The sequence below is a fragment of the Erythranthe guttata genome, chromosome 13, assembly GCF_056151865.1.
Source record: "Erythranthe guttata isolate IM_541 chromosome 13, IM_541, whole genome shotgun sequence".
NCBI classification, from domain to species: Eukaryota; Viridiplantae; Streptophyta; class Magnoliopsida; order Lamiales; family Phrymaceae; genus Erythranthe; species Erythranthe guttata.
The window spans coordinates 18402140-18423092 of record NC_142545.1 but is presented as its reverse complement, the minus strand read 5'-3'; the positions used below and the strand labels follow the sequence as shown (position 1 = coordinate 18423092).

Sequence of the window (20953 nt, the reverse complement as noted above, 5' to 3'; positions counted from 1 at the left end):
CGTATATAAATCTCTCTCCACCCAACACCAGCGATTCCAACATATACAAGAGACGAAGAAGAACTGAAGGAGCGAATACAGAAACTGTGTTAATAAATCGAGAATAGGATATGCCTTTGTTCTACATTTGGAGATGCTTTTCTGAGCAGCCGGAGAGGAGCCAGTACGTTTGCGAAGGTGACGTGTGTTACTTACGAGACGCCAAGCCATCATCAAAAGCATCCGATAATTCGAACAAGAATATTGATCAGATCAAACAAAGCATCCGGATCCCGTTTTCTCGGGCTTCGACAAGATCAAAGGTTTGAGGTCATGGTATTAAGAGAAGTTCATTCCATTTTCACCTTACTAAGTTAATGTCTTTTTGAAGTAAGCCTTCGATTCGTGGTATATATTTATTAATACTCTATTTTGTTGAGGGGTTTACTCTATTCAATCTTATTTTATATGATAGAAGACGGACTAAAATTTGAAGATTTGAAACGAGAATTATAAAATCATTGATATATCGAATTTCAGTTCAGTATTTCATTGATCTACTGGGAACTTGTCTGGAGTTTGAATAAATTATCGGTCGTGGCAGAGTCATTTCTTGTTTTTCGACCAGGAAATCAAATCGAACTTACATAATAAGATAGTTATTCTATATATAAAAGATTTCAATAAAATGTTCATCTGGGACGATAATTACACACAGATTTCCATTGCTCTGCAATTCACAGTTAGCAATAACTACCAACTACAATAAGCATTACAATCAGAAGCTGCAAGCAGAACACAAACAAAGAAACGAACAACGCTTTTACAACAAAAGAAATTCATCCATATTTGCAATTACAAAGTCTATCTATATCTATCATCCTTTTCTATATCTGATACTTACCGATAAACCTAATTAAATAAATTAAAGATCGATTCAAAAGTCGAGAGCTACAGGTTATATGATACAAGTCTTCCATCTCTTTCCAGTTAAAGCAAAAGATTGTACTTTTTTTACTCCCGAATCCATTCACAAATAGAAGCTGGGAAGCGAAATCGAACATTCTTCCTTTTATCTGAATAAAAAATTCTCAGAGTTGCAGAGCAAGATCCGGAGAATCAATCAGCAGCGAGGGCAACCCGAGAGACCCTAATGATTGGAAACCGATATTTAAATCTGGAGGAAGTAATTCTTGCTTCTGCCAATAGTGCATTTGTGGACCAAGATTCCTCCAACTTGACTGCTGTATTTCGTTGCCTACTCTAAAAGCTCGAGGGCTTTGATCTACAAACGCGCGAAGCAGAGTATCATTCCTTTCCGGTTGAACATGCATTCCATTTCTTCCAAAAGCACTTCTCACTCCTCGATTTTGTGCCACATTATCAGGAGTTGAATTATACGAAGAATTAGGAAATATCTGGTTCGTGTGCAGATTAGCATTTTTGCCAGCCGGCACAAACCCATGAGCTCCTACAGACATCCATGCGCGGGCCGCAGCTACAGAGGCACTGCTCGAGTCGTTAGGCTGAGGAGAATAGGTAGCTGCTTTTGCCACGGCAGACGATGAGCTGGCAATTGTACTACTACAGAATCTATTACCAAAAACATTCCCATCACCAAGGTGTTTGGAAGCTTCCGTTTCGGAAATTCTAGAAACTTCCATTACTAGAGGATTCGGGAGTGGCTCGTACTCTCCGATCCAACCCCTGCCAAACTCGAGACCTTGAGGAAGTGACTGTTCGATTTTCTTCGAAGCAACTTTCCATGCAACAGTTCCGAGTGTTGCAGCGAAACGAGCAAGGCTCCTAGCGTATGAATTTTCCGAATAAAGCCCCACCTGATTTTGAGGAAAAAAATTTGGAATAGAAGTTACAAAAAAATAAAACAATGCAATAAAAAATAAGCGAATACTAATATATAAATCTGAAAGAGACGTACAGGAACGAGATGCTTGCTTTCTCCCTCGAAAGTTGAGAAGATGGAGTCTGACGCAATCGCCTGATGAGCAAACGGGGTTCTTGTGTATGCTGCTGCATGAGGGTTTTCATAATACACGAATGATTAGTACTAATCAGTTATTGGAAGTGATTAAATATTCAGGTTTGCGAGTTACCTGGCAGTGATTCTTCACCCTTATCTAAATTGTTGTCGTTCAAGAAAGATTTGCCCTCAGAAAGAACATCACTATTGCCAGTTCTAAAGAATCCAACAGATTGGGGCAAATTTGGAACATTATGGATATCTGCTGATGTGGCAAGAGTGGCTCCACATGAAAAGTCGGACCCGAGAGATTCTTGCACCATTCTCCTCACGGAATCATTCGTTTGCATATTCAAAGTATAGCTGTATTTCATCTTCTGCTCAGGCTTGACAAATTTCTCCGAGCAAACAAAATTTAACCTTATCTTCTGAAATTCCTTCGTAGCTAACTCTTTGATTGACCGTGCCTTTCCAGAGATATATATATATATATTAAATCAGTGAACAGCTACTTTAAAAAGTCGAAACAACAAACTGAAAAAAAAAGTGCAGTCTCTTTACCTGCTTGTGGTATACAGTATGCCGCTCGTTGTATTGCATTGCGTTCGAGCAAATGAGGAAAACATCATGCTGGCCAACAGCAAACGGAATTCACAAAACAGAAGAAAAAAAGAATAAAAAAATTAGGCAGACTTCCAACAACGATAATGTATTTAAACTATGAAGGTCATAGCTTAAAAACGAACTTTTTGGCGCAACATTCATAGCTCCAATCTGTTGCATGCGACAAACTTATCATAGCCCAATGATATGAAATATTTTTCATAAAGAATTCTTTTTTATATGCTCACCCTGTCCCTTACACCCCCGATAGTCAATAAATAAAAAACGGCACAAGGGAGCACACAACTGCACTCACCTCAAACTGTTCCAAAGTCTCGTACGAACCGTTTTGTAGCTTTCTCCTCACAGTGGCAAAGTCCATCGGGTACTTTATCAAATCATAATAATCAGGAAGCTACACAACAACAAAAAAAAACGGTTAAACAGTTTAGAAATTCCACCATACCCCGAGGCGTAATACAACCCAAACATCAGAAAATATACCTCTTTGGAATCAACCGGTTCTGCGTAAACACCGTAAACATCCTTCCTGCCAAGAAAAAGGAAATCGAAAAGTGCTCAACAATTACAAAGAGCCCTGATAATGCAATTATTTAAAATGTTTGCCAAAAAAAGAATCACATACTTCTGAAGTTTGTCCAAAATCAACTCCAACGCATTCTTATCAGGCAATGGTGCTGCTGCAGTACCAATATTATCCAAAAGAAAACATAAATCAAACAGAACCCTTTCACAAGATTAAGAATGGTAAACTTTGTAGTAAAGCCACAAAGAAAGAAAAGCAAACCAGTAGCCGAGTCTTGAGCAACAAGTTCTGCCATTTTTTCTCTAACCTGCCAAAAAAAGCCATCAAAAAAATTTAAATAAAAAAACTGAAAAATTAATAAATGCTATCTGAAACCCCTCTCCCAACAAATACAGCCTTGTATGTGTAGGTTAGGGAAAACAGGGGGGGTGGGCAATGGCTATTATCTCAGACAGAGACAGGAAAACAGAGACAACCATGCGCGAGTGAGTGCACGTACAATACAATACGGCACATGTTTGTGTTTGACACTCCGACTGTAGCTTGTTTCAGAGAGAGAAAGGAGGAGAGAGAAGAAGATTTTAGTAGTATTTCTTTTTGGCAGTTGACCCGATCGTTAAATATACATAGATATCATCAAAGCAGAGACAATTCTCACCTGACCCCCCAGCCCACACAATCACACTCACTGACCTATACATACACCAAGACGCTACATACTAGCATGGGCCAATTAAAAATCTCTCTCTCTCTCTCTCTCTTATATGTACATATACTATTATTTTATTATTATATATATTATAAGCAGATATATAGGATGCACCATTCCAATTTCCAACAAGCTTCTATCACTATCAATTAATCTTCTACTTTCCCCAATTTCCGCCGGGGTTTTTTCATTTCTGAATCGAAACAGCATAGAGTGATGATAATCACCTTGTCGTTTTCTTCATTATAACAATCCACTCCGGCGTTAATTCCACCGTTCTCGTCATCAATTTTCGGCCTCTTCGGTGGTTTGCCACCATCCTCCCCGAATGATGAGGTCAATTGGTCCACGCGCCGCGTCCGGCTCGGCTGCGGAGCCGCCGACGCAAGCTCGCCGCCGCTTTCGAGTTTGAGGAGGAGCTTGAGCTGCTTCTGCTTGCGCCGCTGGTCCTCGTCGTTCTCGAAGATTTCGTCGTCGTCGTCGAAGTAGTCGTCTAGGTCGAAAAAGTACTTCACATTCCGGCGGCGGTGGCTCCGGCGAAGGTCGCGCTCCGTCGGCGGTGCCTCGTGGACGACGCCGGAAATGGAATCCGCCTTTTTAGGCCTCCCTTTCGTCTTCTTCTTCACTATCTGGCCCATTGTTAATTTTTTCCGCTGTACAATTTTCTCTCTCTAAAAAAAAAAAAAAAAAACCCTCACCCACTTTCTCACTCTGATTTTTTATTTATTTATTTATTTGCTTTTCTTTCTCTCTCCTCTTTTACTGCAATTGTTATCTGTAGAGTGTGGGGGGTGTGGTTTTAATTTTACTTTGTTCTGTAGCTTTTTGCTTTTTCTTTTCGTTCGGTTTGGATTTGTCCGAGCCTGAGTCCGATGCTGATACACGCCTAAAAATCAAATTGTTTTATTTACTCCATAGTCCATTCCCCAGTCAGATTAATACCATTTTATTATAATAATATTTGACTGTTTTCCAACTATTTATCTTTTTTCAGAGATTTTTATTATTATTTATTAAATGGAATACATAACATTTGCAATTTTGAACTAATATGATGAATATTTGTAAGTTGTAACTAATATGTTACTTCATTCTCCAATTACTGTTGTACAAATTTTGACTAAAACGTTAAATATTGTTTTAATATTATTAATATCGTTTTAATTTCTAACGTGATTTTGGCAATTTATTAATCTGATTTTGGCAAAATTTAAAATACGAAAACTTAGTAGTCCTAGGGTAGGGGCTTTCGCCTTCACCAAAGAATCACTTAGTAGTGTAAATTCGAAGATCTTTCCTAATAGATGATGAGTATTATGATGTAATGATTCAAATGGTTCTTATTGTGTATGGGAGGTCCAATCGAAGATTGTTTAATGTACTATAACTGCAGAATAGTTCCCCTCCAGGGAAATATCGAGTTGGTTCTCATTCATGCTTGAATTTAAAGGCCAATCAATCTTATGAAAGAGCCTTGCCTTGGGTCGGATCTCATCTTGCTAGATAAAGGAAAGGCTAAAAGTGCATTATATCCCGTGATTTTGGAAAATGGGCAATCAGCTAACTGTCAATCGAGAGACCTTTTGGCTTGTTAGGCCCCCGACTTTTAGAACGGCTTATACATGCCCTCCTACTTCTACTTTGAATCAGAATGAGGCTTACAACCCTTCCATATGGTTTAAAAAAAGCCAACCCATGCACCAATCGATGGTTCCTATCTTGTTCTATGAAAAGAAAATGTACCCGGATTTTCACACTGTCGGACGATTCCTCTTCGAGTGATTTGGCTTGGCCACCGCTACTAAAGAAAGAGGTGTCTTTTAACCAAGATAATGAGCTAGCCACAAAAGTGACCACTAAAAAGAATGTAAATCGAAGCTGACAAATGAAGTTGAATTGGCCTAACCTAACGGTTCTACGCAGGGCGAAACCAAAAGTATTCGGTTGGAAGGATTGAGAATCTTAGAAGATGAACTAAAAATTTGTGGAGATTCGTGGACAATGCTTTCCAAAATTTTAATGATATTTAAATTTATAAAATAAAAAAAATAAAAAAATTATGTTTCAAGTAAAATGACATAAATCACTATATTTAGGTCAAAACATGAAGATTTTTTACCCCTTAAAATTAGAGATTATGGGAATATAGATGAATTAACTAGGTGAATTCATAACTACATAAGATTGCTAAAATAAAAATCTTTCAAGTAGATGTATAGAGTTATGATGAATTGTAAATCCAAAATTATGAAAAAAATTAATCCAACAATATATAAAGGAAAAAAGAATTATATAAGAGACCATTTTATCATATAAGTATTTATAAATAAAACTCATTTCACAAATTATTGGAAAATATATGAGGGGGAAATGGGCCCTATTGAAGCCATTGGGCCTACACGGGGTCGATCCAAATTAGATGCTAATTCATATCCGATAGAAATTCACCAAATCACGTTTTGCACCCCATAAGTATTATTGATTGGCAATTTGCACCATACTATGTTAAAATTGACAAAATTAAGTCTCTAATTAATTATATATCGTGTGTCAAAATGCACCCATATCATTTAATTGTGAGAGTATTAAGAAAAAAAAATCAGAATACCACGATATAATCAAAATTATTGGACATTATGATTATTTTTTTTAAATTGATTGATATAAATTAGATGGATCGAATCGGAATACAAATTTAAAAGGATGCGAGAAATGAAATCCAATTTTGATAAAAAAAAAAAAATAGAAAAGAGTTACAAGAATCAAAATAGAGAAAATCGATGGATAAATGTTAAATCATTTGAACACGAATTAAATGGATAAAAAATGGTGAAAACAAAAGGTTAAATAGTTAAAATCAATAAATATAAAAAATTGATATTTAAAAAGAAAAATAAAAGAGAGAGAGAGAGAGAGGAAGCTCAGATGCGCGTGTTTCGTCCAGAAGATCTGATCGAGTGGGCAACCCAATGTCCACGTGTAGCGCAGAGATATCATCACAGCAATCTTCCCAATTAATGCACCAGCTGGGAATCGAACCCGGGTCTGTACCGTGGCAGGGTACTATTCTACCACTAGACCACTGGTGCTGTTGTTCTTAGAAATTGAATTTTATTAATAGAATTAATGAACACATATGAGCAGAGTTGGGCCTTGGCCTGGTGTAGACAAGTCCGCTGGGTCAATAATTAAGGGAACGCTCTCGAATTTATGTAGTGCTGGATCCACTCAAATCACTAACGCACATCACATTTACATTAGCAATAATAGTTTAATAAGGTTGCTCGTAACTACATTTTAAAATATAAAGTAAAACGCACTTTGATAATAGCATAATTAACCCCCAAAAAAAAAAAATTGTTGTCAACGATAAGTTGTCAAATTATAGTGACGGGGACCACGGGGTTTTGCTTAGAGTATTAGAAGAGTTTATAAGGTCATTTAGCCCTTCTTGCAAGCTTAAATGGCATTGGGAGAAAAATCGAAGAATAATCTTATATATAAAAGAAAGAAACGATGGGCAACCCTAAAACACCCTAATGGTATTTCTGTAATTATTTATTTTTAATATTTTTTCTCCACTAATTTCTAACTATAATTTTTAATAATTATCAGAATTAAAACTAAACCGTGTAGAATCCATTAGAACACTATCGGAATAATGTATCCAATGCATTATCCCGTTAAAGTTTTTAACTACCTTTCAGGGGGTAGAGTGTAATTATCGATACCACATGGACCTTACAGTTATTTAAGCATACCTCAGGGGTGTGGGTGTAATTTACCCAATTAAGAATTCAGAGTCACATCAATTCTTATCTGGTTAATTGGTTCAAAATTAGGGGGTCGACAAGATGTAGGCGAGCCTGAAAATGATGGTCGAGTTTGTACGCAAAATGGCATATGCACCTCCACTATTAATTCACACCATTCACATATATATTTCCAATGTATCTTTAAAACTCTTCATTCTTCGTTCACATGTAACTAAAATACATACACACATTCATCATCATTTTATAAAACCATGCAAAATTTTAAGACGAGGCTATATTGAAGAAATTTATGATAATTAAAAAAAAAAATCGAATTCCATCAAACGTTAGAGACTCATGAAATGAAGAGTTGAGATTTGAAAAATATCGCCATTAAGTGGATTTCAAATTCAATATATAATAATAATAATACTCCAATAATAATGGAATTAATTCGAGAAACTCATTTTCTGACAAAAAAAAAAATCGAGAAACTCACGATTAATGTGGACATATTTGTTAATTGCGAATTTAAATAACTCTAAATTAATGTAGAAATCAAAAGAAATTAATTAGTATGTTGTGTCGTGTGTATATCACATGTACATGTTGAAAATTGGTTGATGGGCAAAATGGGAACGCTACTGAAATTCTATGGATTGAAAACATTTCCATATGCCAACAAAAATTATAACGGGGCCCACATCACTTCACTAGAAGAGATGTGCAACTGCAGCTGGAGATATGATGATATTTGTTCCCATTTCACGTTCATTTTTTCTAAGTCGGTATATATATTTATTAATATAGATATATATATATATATACTTAATTTAATTTCTTCAGATATTTCCATAAGTTAATATAATATCTAGTTTGGCATGCACAGATTCATTAATTTACATTCGTCCCACAAAATCCAAATCATTCTATTCAAATGCAACTAGCTAAAAGTTATTCATTCTATTCATTTTTATACACTATTTATTGCTAATCCAATTTAATTAAACCACCCAACTAATTTGTGATGTATAGTTTAAAGAGTTCCACTAATTATATTTTAGACAATTTACAGTTTAGTTCATCCAATTTAATTAAAATATACATTTTTTTTTATTTAATTTAATATGTGCCATTCTTTTATGAATATATAGTTCAGGAAAAAAAAAACCGGGGGCGCTGCACCCGAGCCCTTGTGAACATTTAGCCCATGCTCTGCAACAAATTCTGGCTCCGCCATTGTCCACCTCACACACATTATATAAAAAGGTCAAAATGGCATTGAGGAGGTGTCTTCATCAGATATCTCACACACACACACACGCAAACAGCTACTGCATGTTCACATTTCACTATCATACAAGCACAGCCTTAGATTTTCTCCAATGTCCCTATAAAAACCCAAACTTAGTTTCTTCTATATAATATATAATAAATTCATATAAGGAAAAATATATCTGAAATTAATTATATATGGCATTCTTTTTGGGAGATAAATTAATGTCACCATTTTTTTCTTGTGTGGTTCTATGTTGTTTGGCGGTGTTGTTTTCGTGCAGTAGTAATGTATCGAAAGCTGATCAAACGGTTGTACCGGCAATGTACGTGTTTGGAGATTCACTAGTAGATGTTGGCAACAACAACTACTTGCCACTTTCTGTTATCAAAGCTGACTTTCCGTACAACGGTATTGACTTTCCCGGTCACAAGCCCACAGGCAGATTCTCCAACGGCAAAAATGCAGCTGACATAATTGGTACCTTATTTTATATATTATAATTACGTACCATTGTTACGTTCTTCATAATTGGTCTGATAAATTAATTACAGCGGAGAAATTGGGGGTAACAACGCCGCCGCCGTATCTATCCAAACCAAACAATGTTTTTCTCAAAGGTGTAAGCTTTGCCTCAGGCGGAGCTGGAATCTTTAACACCACGGGCGAGAGCCTCATTGTAAGTGAAATCATGTACTAGCTCAAAATATCTAGATTTTTCTGTATGAATACATTTGATAAAAATCCAAAAAATAAAATAAAAAATGAATACATTTGATAAAAATCCAAAAATAAAATAAAAAATATTGAATGCGGTGAGCGTGGATCGAACACGCGACCTTCAGATCTTCAGTCTGACGCTCTCCCAACTGAGCTATCCCCGCTTTGTTGACATTTCTTCTTATGTTGGTTATTTCTATACAGAAACATACGATCCCGATGGCTCACCAAGTGGGCCATTTCTCAAGTGTTCGTCAGATTCTAGTGAAAGCAATGGGGTCGTCAAATGCTGTGCAGGAGCACTTATCGAAATCATTCTTTCCCATCGTAATTGGAAGCAATGACATTATTAACTATTTCACGACGGGCTCCGACCTGTCCGAGAAAAACTCCCCTCAGCAACATGTTACTCTAATGGTTTCCACCCTCAAAGAACTGCTCAAGGTATACAACATTGTTGCATTCATTCATTCATTCGAAAAAAAAATATTGTTAGAAAATAGCATAGAATGTTTACTTCATTGTTGCATTCATTCATTCATCCGGAAAAAAAACATTGTTGCTAATCGGTCAACAAAATCTAGGGAATATACGGTCTAGGAGGAAGGAAATTTTTGGTAATTGGAGTAGCACCAATAGGATGCGCGCCCAAGCAAAGATATAAGAACACGACCAATGAATGCAACAACCAAGTAAACTACTGGTCGAAAAAGTACAACGAAGAGCTCACACAGATGTTGCCTGCTCTGAAATCAGAGCTCAAAGATTTCCACTACACTTACTTCGATGTGTATCGTGTATTCGTCAACTTCATCGAAAGTCCAGCAGCTTACGGTACTACATCAAACTTCGTTTTCTGTTCTAATCTCTTTCTTGAACAAAAAAAAAATCATAGAATGTTGATAACATTATAAGAAAATATCAATATATTTGGCGTTTAGGTTTCAGTGAGACGAAAGCTGCTTGCTGCGGACTGGGAAGACTGAGGGCAAAGATTCCCTGCACGCCTCTTTCTCAGTATTGTTCGAACAGAAGTGCTCATCTTTTCTGGGACATTTACCATCCCACTGAAGCGGCTGCTCGAATTTTCATCGATATGCTTTTTGCTGGCTCGCCAGATTATGTATCCCCGATAACCCTCAAGCAGCTAATTGCTGTATAAAACCTATCACGATCCATGAGTGAGGATTATGAATTTTCCCTTCGATTCTTGGATTAGTAGTTAGTTTTCTGCATTTGCTTTGTGTGTATATGCAAAGAATGTTTATTTATTTTCAATACAATATGGAAGCAGCAAATTCTGATAGGTTCGTGTAATCATCAAAATACAATTTTATCGACTACTGAGGATAGTAAAGCTGCGAAGGAAATATATCTTCAAAGAAAAGAGACAGGTCACCATTTGAGGTATCGAAAGCTAAAATCTTCTCCACAGCCTCCTGCATTTAGTTTGCATACTTCATTACGGGTTCACGGGAAAAAAGTTATAAAGGCTCAATTAAAACGCACGCAATATACACCTTATACTGCTGATCCTGTGCGGATATACTATCATGAAGAAGTCTCTCAATATTTGTATTATTTCCAATTGTGAGCAGTACAGATGCTGCTCTCTTTATAACTTCCTCAGGAACTCCTAAACAAATCGATCAAGAAAACTTTGAAACAAACTACAGTGCACACCGATAATTAACTTATAATTTGAATTGGCATATCCTCCAGATATATGAAACCTACTGCTTAAGAATCAATACCATGATATTCTAAATGCATATATTTTCCATGGTAGGATAAAATCTCGTTTTTTCAAGATTATATTATAAAGTAGAAACGCACCCGCAAGTAGTGCACAGTGTAATCCTGCAAAACAGAATATGGAATTGGCTATTAAGATTTTGGAGAAAAGAGATTGTAAATTGTTCTTGGCTCCAACAGATGGTTCAACAACTTACCGTAGCTAAGAAGTGCACGTCCAGGAACCAACCTGCCAACAAAAGGAATAAGTCAAGAAAGATGAAACAGTATAATATTACCTATATAAACAAGAGGGGGATAAAACAATCCATCGAGATATTAATTCTTTTGTTTCTTATAATAATTAGATTCTATCTGTTACCAAAAGCAGCACAATATTACCTATATAAAAATACAATGTCATCGACTTCTGTGGTTTTGTCGTCTGGGCTTAGCACACTCATGGTGTAATACTTGATCTTGTTTGACTGCAGGTATTAAATGATATTGATTGTAGCAATGCAGAGGTAGACAGCTGTAGAAGCTTTTTATTATGTGAGTGTAAACCATTAACTCAAAATATGGTACCTCCAGTAAATAGCCATTTTCAAATATCTCACTTAAGTGAGTAGATAGCATAACCTGCAGAAAAGTCGAGGGAATAAGAAAACTGAAGAAACAAAATTCGGACAAAGGGAGTAATAAATCACCTTTCTTAAACCTTACGTATAGAGAGGATGACAATAACAAACCTTTGGAGGATTATCAGATGAGGCAAAGTAATTTATGGTTCCACCAAGGAGACCAATCCCGTCTGAAAATTGATAAGTATCAAATCTTAGGCACTAATAGTTGCAACCTAAAGGCACAAAGAGGTGTGCATTCTAACAGTAGCAAACCTTCAGAAAGAGTTCCTTTTCCGAATTCATCCACTAGACATAAGGACCTTGAAGTTGCATGCCTGAAGATAAAATTCTATTACTAACGATAAATCTATAAATAGTAATACACTGTCCAAAACAACACCTACAATAATCCACAAACGATATTTTCTTCCCACTCGTCAATAATGTCTCCACACGTCACAACACTGAAAAAAGTGCTAGTAAAAGAAATCAATGTTCAAGAGTTCAATACAGATATCTCTGTCTATAATTTTCTAGCATACCTCAACATCATGCCCACTTGTTGGAGGTCAATCATAAATGTAGACTGTTCAGCAGTCATAAACTTGCTTCCCGTTGCACAGAATATCCTATTTTGGTGCATGAGAGCATTATTGCCAATTACGAAATAATTTAAAAAAACGCCCCATGAAACGAGAAGGATTGACAGGCAAGGATGATACCTATCGGTCAAACCCACTGTGGCTGCATCCGCGGGTACAAAACTTCCAATATGGGAAAGGAAAACAATGAGTGCGACCTGAAATGTAGATGTACAAAGAAGTGAATAAGGTAGGAAATACCGAGAATAACTGATATTCAGCCATCTTCAATTTCATATTTTCCAAGAAAACTTGCTTCAAATAATAAAAAATAGGCAGATGATGAAGTGCCCTATGCTATTCAAAATTTAAAACTAGTTGGGTCTGGAAAGAGGAAGTTCATTCTTACTGACCTGCTTTATGTAGATACTTTTTCCAGAATAATTAGGCCCAGTGATGATATTGATTCTTCCTGAACCGGCGAGTCAATGACCTCTCTTAGTTATAAAAATGAGTGAGAAATCTAGATCTGATCAACTCAAAGGGCAAATTCGTCACAAATACCTTCATCCAGAATCTTCGTATCATTAGGAATAAATGTATCAACTGTCATTTCCTGCAAAACATGTCTGATGGCAATAATAAAGCTTCATACTATCTTCACAATGGAGTTAAGACTAGCCAATGGGTAACTTATATTGCATAACTGCTCCAACCTTCCATTTCTTATTTCAAGCATGCTTTCTGAAGTCAAAATGGGCCTTGTGTAGTTGTTCTGTCGAGCAACTAATGCCAATGACAACGAGCTAGAAATAATCACATTGAGATCAGGACAGGGTAGAGTAAAAGGAAAATCACAGAGAAACTCGGGAAAAAATAAGGGAAATTAATCAAAGATAAAAGTAAAGTTTGCTCACCAATCAAGCTCAGCTGCAAAAGTTACAGCTTTGAGTAAAGGAACAGAGAATTCAAGAACATGCATGACAAGGTCTCTGGTAATTGCTCTCTCCATGTCTTAAAATATAGAAACAACAGAAGAGAAAAAAGAAAAAAAAGAAAAAAAAAGTATCAAGTAAAATGAACGCTAGAACATCAAAACAAGTATCTACATGCAAAAGTACATGCTCTTGAAAAGCAGAAGAATTATGACAAGAAAGCTGTTAAAAGGAATTGTCTTGCCACACATGGTCTAGGTTGATATAATACTTATGCTCATTTTAAAGACATGTTCATGAAAGACTGTGTATCAGCTTACCCAAAATTTTGTGATAAATATCTCCTAGAAGATTATCTAGTTCTCGTGTCTTTGCAGTGCGATAGAAAAACTTCTTGGTGTCTCCATCTTCGTCAGAGAACTATGATTTTTAAATCCAATAGAAGAATTGAAAATAAAACATCCTCCTTATATGAAAAATGACAGAACTGATATGCAAGCTTCGACTTACAGCAAATTCAAAATCCTGAAGTTTCTCTAGTATGTTGTCATCCAGTTTTTCTTCATAAATACACATTAAGTAGCCTGTGTCATATACAAAGACCAATTGTTTGTTTAAATTGTGGATTCGAAACTCAAAATATAAAAGCCATCACAAAAGCTCAAACCAACCTATCTGATGTATATAGACAATACATGGAATGAATTTTTCTTTAGACATATGCGGTAATCGCGCAAGTTCCAAAGATGAGACCTGTGAATGCAGGTAATGTCATCACGTCATGTACATGGTCCACATTTTCACCGAACAAGATAATTAAATACAAAGCACCTCTTCCAGAAATTCGGGCAATTCCTCATATATCTGCCGTAGCTCATCCAACTGCATGGAATAAAGTTACTAAACCACAACGATCTAACAAGATGCTAGGAGAATTGCAAGCACTGAAGGATATAGACTAAAACCCTAATATGCTTCATAACGGTGATTATGTATTACCTCCCCGCAGAAACCATCTTTCACTATTGTCTCCCAGCCTTTTTCCTTACTTCGATTTACATCTATAACTCCAATTACCTGCAAAAGGTTGAAACAAACACAAAAAAAAAATAATTAAAAATAAAATAAAATAAAAGATGGTGTACGAAGACCAAGATGACTAATGATGAGAAAAAAGAACTATTAGCATTCACACACACCAGTTCATATACATAAGCCAGATCCATGGAGATGTAAAGACCAGCCTACAATGAAAATATATGCAATAAATGAATAAAAATGTTGGTACGAGGTACGAGTAAAAGAACAAATCAATAACAGAAAATGAATAATTGGTGTGAAAATGAAGAGAAACATCAGTAGCAGTAATACCTTCTCGATGACATCCAAGTTTAAATGGTTCAATTGCTCTCGAAGCGTTTCAGAAATGCCTACTTCAAATATCTTATTGATGTGCAGCAGTGAACATATGCTCTGTAAACACAGTTCTTATTGTCTTACATTTGCAAACAAGAAAAATAACGAAACGGGGAACATGAAGAATAACACATATGAGTCACACTATTGGCATCCAGAAATAACTGTTGATGCATGTTCCTGTCTTCCTTATACATCAAATGCTGCCCCGTGTCTAAATTTTCATTGACCATAATTATAGATTATTAGGTTGCATTATTTTGAATACTGAAATACGAATTGATTTAACACAGTCAAGACTTCAACTGCTTAATGGATCAAGTGCGCTAAGTCCTGGAAATAGAAATTATTTAGATTGAGAGTGTGCTTTTTGATACTAATCTATGCCATTTTATGTCTTTCAGAACTTCTGGGCATTTGATATGCAACAATGATTGAGTTTTAGTTTCCATTTTCCTTATTTTTCTATTGAAGAAACTCTTGGCAACGTATCACAATGGACTATTCTCAGATAAAGCGGGAAAAAAGGCTATTTGAGACACAAGGTGGTTAGTTTGAACGAACAATATCGCATCTCAACAATTTGAAGCAATGATAAATGCAAGCTGAACCCTTAACCCTCCTTTACTGTGAAGAAATGAATCAAAAAGGAAAATTGACTGAACAGAAGAAGGAGCAAATCTTTGCACCAAAGAAACATCTATGTAAAAAAATTCCGGGGAATGGAATGTTGACCTCTGGAATTATTCCCAAAATTTAAGTTTTCAAAATCGTGAAGGTATAACTTGTTGTGTTGAGAAAGAACAGTATCGTACCTTTAGCAATGCAGTCCAGTCACTACTTGTGCAAACAGAACTTGGAGAGTTGATTTTCTTAAGCAATTCCAATAATTTGAATTAGAACCATGGAAAGAGATGCTATAAGTGGTAAAGAACATAGAGTAAATGAAAATAATGCAGTAATGTGTAAATTAGCATATGAAAGAAGAATATGAGGTTTGCCATATGAGATAGTAGGTATTTTTGATTTTAACAATATTTTAAATGATACTGATCATAAATAATAATGCTAAAGTACATTTATCAGGACAGCTAAGTAAAGGTTTTTGCACCTTGAGTATGTGAGGAATATCTTTCACAGACTTTAATGTTTGACGCAAAGAAACCAACAATTCTTCAGCGCAAAGAAAGAAAGATATCTTGATTCATTGAGAAGAACACTGAAGTAACAAGGGCACTGCATCCGTGTTTCAAAACATTTGGCTTAACCAGCAGTGGATGTAAATTATTAGTACTAATAAGGATACATCATTCATGCCTAAAAACCAAAATCATACTACAACATTCATCCTCTAAAAATATTTTGATTCTATCAGACCTTGTAGTACTTTGCACATGCTCAGCACCTTGAAATTAATATCAACAGAACACATTAAGTTAAGCAAAAATGACAACAATGGTACATGTGACTAGGACAAGGATACGGTATCGAGACGAATATTCAACTTTTCAAGGTCCAGTATGGGCCTCAGGAACCAGCTCCTAGATAAATAACACTATTAGGTGAAGGACCAAGCAAAGATACGGCAGTCATGACAATATTATGTCAATGGGAAGTATTTTACCTTAAAAGACGTCTCCCTATTGGCGTTACACACTAAAAGAAAGCAAACGAATCAGTCCCAACATTTTATTTCTTTGCATCATCTTAGATATTATCATATGATACAAAAGACAGGAGTCTCACAGGACCTTATTCATCATCCCATATACAGAGAACCTGCAATAAGAAATACCAGTGAACATTTCTTTTAAACCTCCACTTCATCAGAATGTTCTGCTTTTCCACCATTGATCTATGTTCTATGAATTGCATATTTACTCAAACAAAACATCAAGAGTGTGTTTCATGATTTACCCTTCCTTTGATCTGCCAATGCCCATATGGCTCGGATGCTTGTCAGTCTGAAAAATTTGCAATGCCTCGTGGGCAACAGAATCAACTTTGAGGAAATTGTTTCTGGTCTTGTTTGTTAAGGTGTACATTTTATCATATTGAATCCATATTTACCCCTAAGATTCATACACATAGCATAAGGAAAGAACTTAACCTTAAATAGAAAAGGAAGATGGAAGATGGAAAAGATACAGTGAAATCTCAGAAACTGAATTGATTGCAATTGATGTGTTTCCACTTTCCATCTGTTCAAGGGTGTCTACTATCCTCTCATTCTCTAATATGGCAAGAAGACCCCCACTGGCACGAACTTGAACATCACTTCGGACGTCCATCATGGAACTAAGCTGAAATTAAACGAAAGAACATATCTACTTGCTACAAAATTTAAACCAAGAATGTGATCCAATGTGTACTCTAACATCACGAGTTCGAGAGACATGTATATTCATGCTAAGTTTTCATTATTTGTTCATATAACCTCATTTCGAAATATAGTTGAAGTATGTAATTGGAGATTTGGCTAGTATCTACCCAGACGAAGATTTCTGACAACCAGGACACTTGTCAGAAATCTGCTAACAATGATGGATAAAATTGATGTTGGATGAAGAAACTATCTTTGAAAGTAAACAAGATAAGGCATATTGGTGTTTCAGGACAGTTGGTTCTCAACAAGAAGTGGATATTCTAGGTCTTCATTCTTCAGTCTAATGATTGCTATCTCACTAGTTGCTTTACAGTATATGCAATATCAGATTCCTCCCTTTTCTTTGGAGGATATCTAATGTAAATGGGTTGTATGCATTGAAAACATGAGTCATTCACAAAAACAGTGTATAAATCTAGTGGATAGGTATAACACGACAATCTCTACTCTGACAGAAATACGTCCTCAGAGTTGAGAAAGGAAAACAGGCAAATAATGCATTAATCTAGCTCGAACTGTTCAACTTACAAAAGAAACCCTTTCCTTGATGTTCAGCCCTTCATGCATTCCAGTAACTTGCAGATATATCAATCTATTTTATGCCAAAAGAAAAATTAGAAATTAGAAATGCGGTACTAAAATAAGTTAGGTAGAAAGAGGCAACAAATTCCAAATGTTGAAATCACATGCCACAAATTCATCTGGCAATATGTGAACAGAAAACAATAAGATACAATCCTCAACAAAATACTGCTCTTTGCCTTCCGATAGCATCAACAAATGATCAGATGCCATAAACATGAGTCACGAGAATCTAGTCTAATTCTGATCTGATGGCCACAAAATCAACATACAATCCTGATAAAGTCCATAAACCATATCATCCCACATGATGTACTTCAATAAAGTGATCAGCTTGCAAATCTTTCAAAAGAAGAACAAAGTACAGAGGTACAACTAGCATGAAGACTTAAATCATTTTGTCAGATGGATTTCTTTTTAGCATTCATACATTAATCAAGTTCACAATCAAGATATCCCTTTATAAAGTATGTAAATTTGATATCCTATGGATATACAAATTAGGAATGCCGATGTTTACCACAGCTTTTTCAGATGTCAATACGAGCATATGGCGCAGCAGCTTACAGTTTCTAGAGTCCGGATATTTATTTTATAATAACTAGTCAAATTTTGGATGCAAATACAAGTACAAAGTTCTGATAATGTCGCCGTACCTGTGCCATGCTTGCTCGTAGCTGAATAATGAACTTTTTACAAGCTTTACTGTTGGAGCTTCAGCTGTCCCATCTGCTTAACTCATGATATTAAAAACATAAATAAAAAGGCAGCTGAAAGTTCAATGAGATATCAAGTTATTGAGCAGTGTACCATTTTTTTGTAAAGCAGCTAAGAAGGATTCTTCACTCTTAGTGCTAGTATAGATGATGCAAGGTTGGGCTTGATATTTCACTACATCAACAGTGAGCCAAAGTATATTATGTAGAAAAAATCATGAAAGAAGATCTACACGCTACTTAAACATTTTGCCTTCATGTACCCATCTCAACCAAGGGAAAATTTTCATTGTCATCTTCCCAGAACTCCAGAACATGAAGTTGACATATACTGGAATCGTAATAAGAGATTCCAACTCTGTAAAAAGTTAAATTCAGATTAACAATTCGGTTTAACGTTCTCTCTAATTCTGACAAAGATGTACGATATCCAACCTCCTAATAAAAGCCTTAATGCAGAAAGAGCATTACCTTCGACCATGCATGATGCACGCCATATAGACCTGTCACAGAAATCCAGGGAGATAATCTATTAAACATGGAAAATAAATCTTTCAGTAACATCAATAAATTCATACCAGCGAACCTTATTAAAGTAAGATAATTACGAAGAATGAGGTACTAATGTGTATAAGTCTAACTACTGTTTCAAATAAAATTGACATCTCTAATGGCTGCATCCAGCTATCAACAAATGAAATAGAGTCAGTCATTACAATTCAAACAACAATTTTAAAAAACAACTGAAATTCTCAGATGTTTTACGTCGCACCTTCGTATTAATAAATATTTTAATAGATTTGTCGCTAACTCTGCCTCCTATAAGCCTTCCATTCTACTTCTAGTTTTGAATCTCAAAATTGAGTTTATGATTACTTCTGGAAATTTAGAATCTAATCTAATTTATTACAGCTGTGAAATATGTCCATCACATTTTTCTAGGGTTCATTGCTCGGATGCATGGAAAAACAGAATCTAACGAAGTTTTAGAAATGAATTTCACTCGATCGCAGTTAGAATTACATATATCACTGATTAAATTTTCAATCTCTCAAATTCCGGAACGATAATTTGTACCAATGAAACGCTGCTCTTATTCAACCAAACGCAGAACTGAAGAATCAAACTGATGAGTCGAATACACAAAAAAAATGGTCGAATTAGATAATCACGAAGCGGTACTGAGATTGTGTTTACAAACAGTTAAATTCCATTGATTTTATCCCCATATACAAATTCCGAAACCATACGACGGAAATATATATTGTAAGATAACGGATAGAAGTAAAACCTGATGTTCGGCATCTGTTTCGTCGACTTCTTCCATTACTTTGAGATCTGAATGTTCGTAGGCAAATCTGAGATAGAGCGAGCGAGAGAGAGAGCGAAGAAGAAGAAGAAATCTGCAAAATAAAATGCCAGAGACGTTCGCGCTCTTTTTGGTCGACTCGAGTCACTCAACGCAACTCTATTCCAAAATTAGATAGTCGGTGGTTCAAATTTTATAAAATTAAAAATCGACTATTTCTAAGATTATGTATTTCATGAACTTTGTCCAAGTATAATTTCTCATAATATTTGTATATCACCGATAATTATCAATTTTGTATGCATTTGCGTGTATATATATGTATGTATACATTGTACATTAGTTAACTAATTATCGACCCAACTTCACAGTGTGAGAATATTTATTGACTGATTGTGCGTATGTTGGTGAGTCAACTAAGTATAGTTATCAGGTAAATCTACGATATCTTAGACTGAGTGAACGTAATTTGGTGCTAGTTTCCAGTTATGTTTTTTTTTTTCCTGAGTTTTGTTTATGTATCAATCTGAACAAGTACCCAACACAATTTTGCAGAAAGAATATTTAAAATTCATAAAATTGAGTACAATTGGTAAGTACCATTAATGTATCATTACTCAACCAAAACTCCTAATTAAAAATTGAATTATCCCAACTTGTCCGGTTCACCGTTGATCTTCTTCCGATGGATTATCTCCATCCTCCTTTTCCACTCTGGACTGAATATCCTTCATTATAAACTCCGGCACAGCAAAATTCACCACCCAGTATGCAAATAAACACACACCCCTGCCACCAACAACAACAAACATTTTTTATAAATCACAAATTATATCCTACAAAAATAATAATAATAAAAATCGTGTTAGCAGAATGAGATGAACCCTGTCTGAAGTAGGACCGACAGCTTTCCTCCGACGACCGGCGCGCTTGCTGCAAGAAAAATAGAAGAGGCTGCCGGTAGAGACCTTGTCCTGAACGACAACGCTAAGGAGAAACTGCGATTGGTGTAATTAATATTGCGATTTATAAATTCATTTTGGTGTTTATATTTGTGGTCGGAAAATAATTGAGAGCGCAGAGAGCGAGAGGTGATGC

General features: G+C 35.7%; 3 protein-coding genes and 2 non-coding genes across 8 annotated transcripts; 1 reads left to right on the top strand and 4 right to left on the bottom strand.

Moving 5' to 3' along the window:
• Window positions 1–622: 622 nt before the first annotated feature.
• Window positions 623–4626, bottom strand: LOC105968270 (uncharacterized). 4 transcript variants are annotated; one of them, XM_088812596.1, is made up of 9 exons: window positions 4047–4626; window positions 3372–3417; window positions 3210–3264; window positions 3068–3113; window positions 2880–2978; window positions 2522–2590; window positions 2094–2427; window positions 1919–2010; window positions 623–1817 (listed from the first exon to the last, which is right to left on the bottom strand). In XM_088812596.1, exons 1-9 carry the CDS (start codon window positions 4455–4457, stop codon window positions 1071–1073), a joined length of 1899 nt encoding a protein of 632 aa, XP_088668722.1. In that variant the 5' UTR covers window positions 4458–4626; the 3' UTR covers window positions 623–1070. The 4 variants fall into 4 exon arrangements, with proteins under 4 accessions (XP_088668722.1, XP_088668724.1, XP_088668725.1 ...); XM_088812598.1 differs by having other exon boundaries at window positions 3210–3261; window positions 4047–4591; XM_088812599.1 differs by having other exon boundaries at window positions 1919–2007; window positions 3210–3261; window positions 4047–4591.
• A 2211-nt stretch (window positions 4627–6837) lies between these two features.
• Window positions 6838–6908, bottom strand: TRNAG-GCC (transfer RNA glycine (anticodon GCC)). Its single transcript has one exon. It is a non-coding gene; the product is annotated as a tRNA-Gly (tRNA).
• Window positions 6909–8865: 1957 nt separating this feature from the next.
• LOC105968760 (GDSL esterase/lipase At5g55050) lies at window positions 8866–10876 on the top strand. Its single transcript, XM_012993425.2, has 5 exons — window positions 8866–9330; window positions 9405–9529; window positions 9775–10014; window positions 10155–10404; window positions 10512–10876. Exons 1-5 carry the CDS (start codon window positions 9048–9050, stop codon window positions 10730–10732), a joined length of 1119 nt encoding a protein of 372 aa, XP_012848879.2. The 5' UTR covers window positions 8866–9047; the 3' UTR covers window positions 10733–10876.
• Window positions 9662–9734, bottom strand: TRNAF-GAA (transfer RNA phenylalanine (anticodon GAA)). Its single transcript has one exon. It is a non-coding gene; the product is annotated as a tRNA-Phe (tRNA).
• On the bottom strand, window positions 10819–20152 carry MSH5 (MUTS-homolog 5). Its single transcript, XM_012993423.2, has 34 exons — window positions 19838–20152; window positions 19018–19049; window positions 18810–18904; window positions 18641–18721; window positions 18487–18559; window positions 17777–17840; window positions 17011–17165; window positions 16780–16881; window positions 16614–16641; window positions 16487–16518; window positions 16346–16403; window positions 15974–16060; window positions 15678–15734; window positions 14818–14919; window positions 14646–14690; window positions 14446–14523; window positions 14278–14328; window positions 14118–14199; window positions 13957–14030; window positions 13767–13866; window positions 13429–13525; window positions 13228–13317; window positions 13076–13140; window positions 12925–12983; window positions 12653–12729; window positions 12473–12559; window positions 12204–12265; window positions 12057–12118; window positions 11893–11946; window positions 11707–11792; window positions 11523–11554; window positions 11407–11430; window positions 11091–11206; window positions 10819–11009 (listed from the first exon to the last, which is right to left on the bottom strand). Exons 1-34 carry the CDS (start codon window positions 19871–19873, stop codon window positions 10911–10913), a joined length of 2442 nt encoding a protein of 813 aa, XP_012848877.2. The 5' UTR covers window positions 19874–20152; the 3' UTR covers window positions 10819–10910.
• Between the last annotated feature and the right edge of the window lie 801 nt (window positions 20153–20953).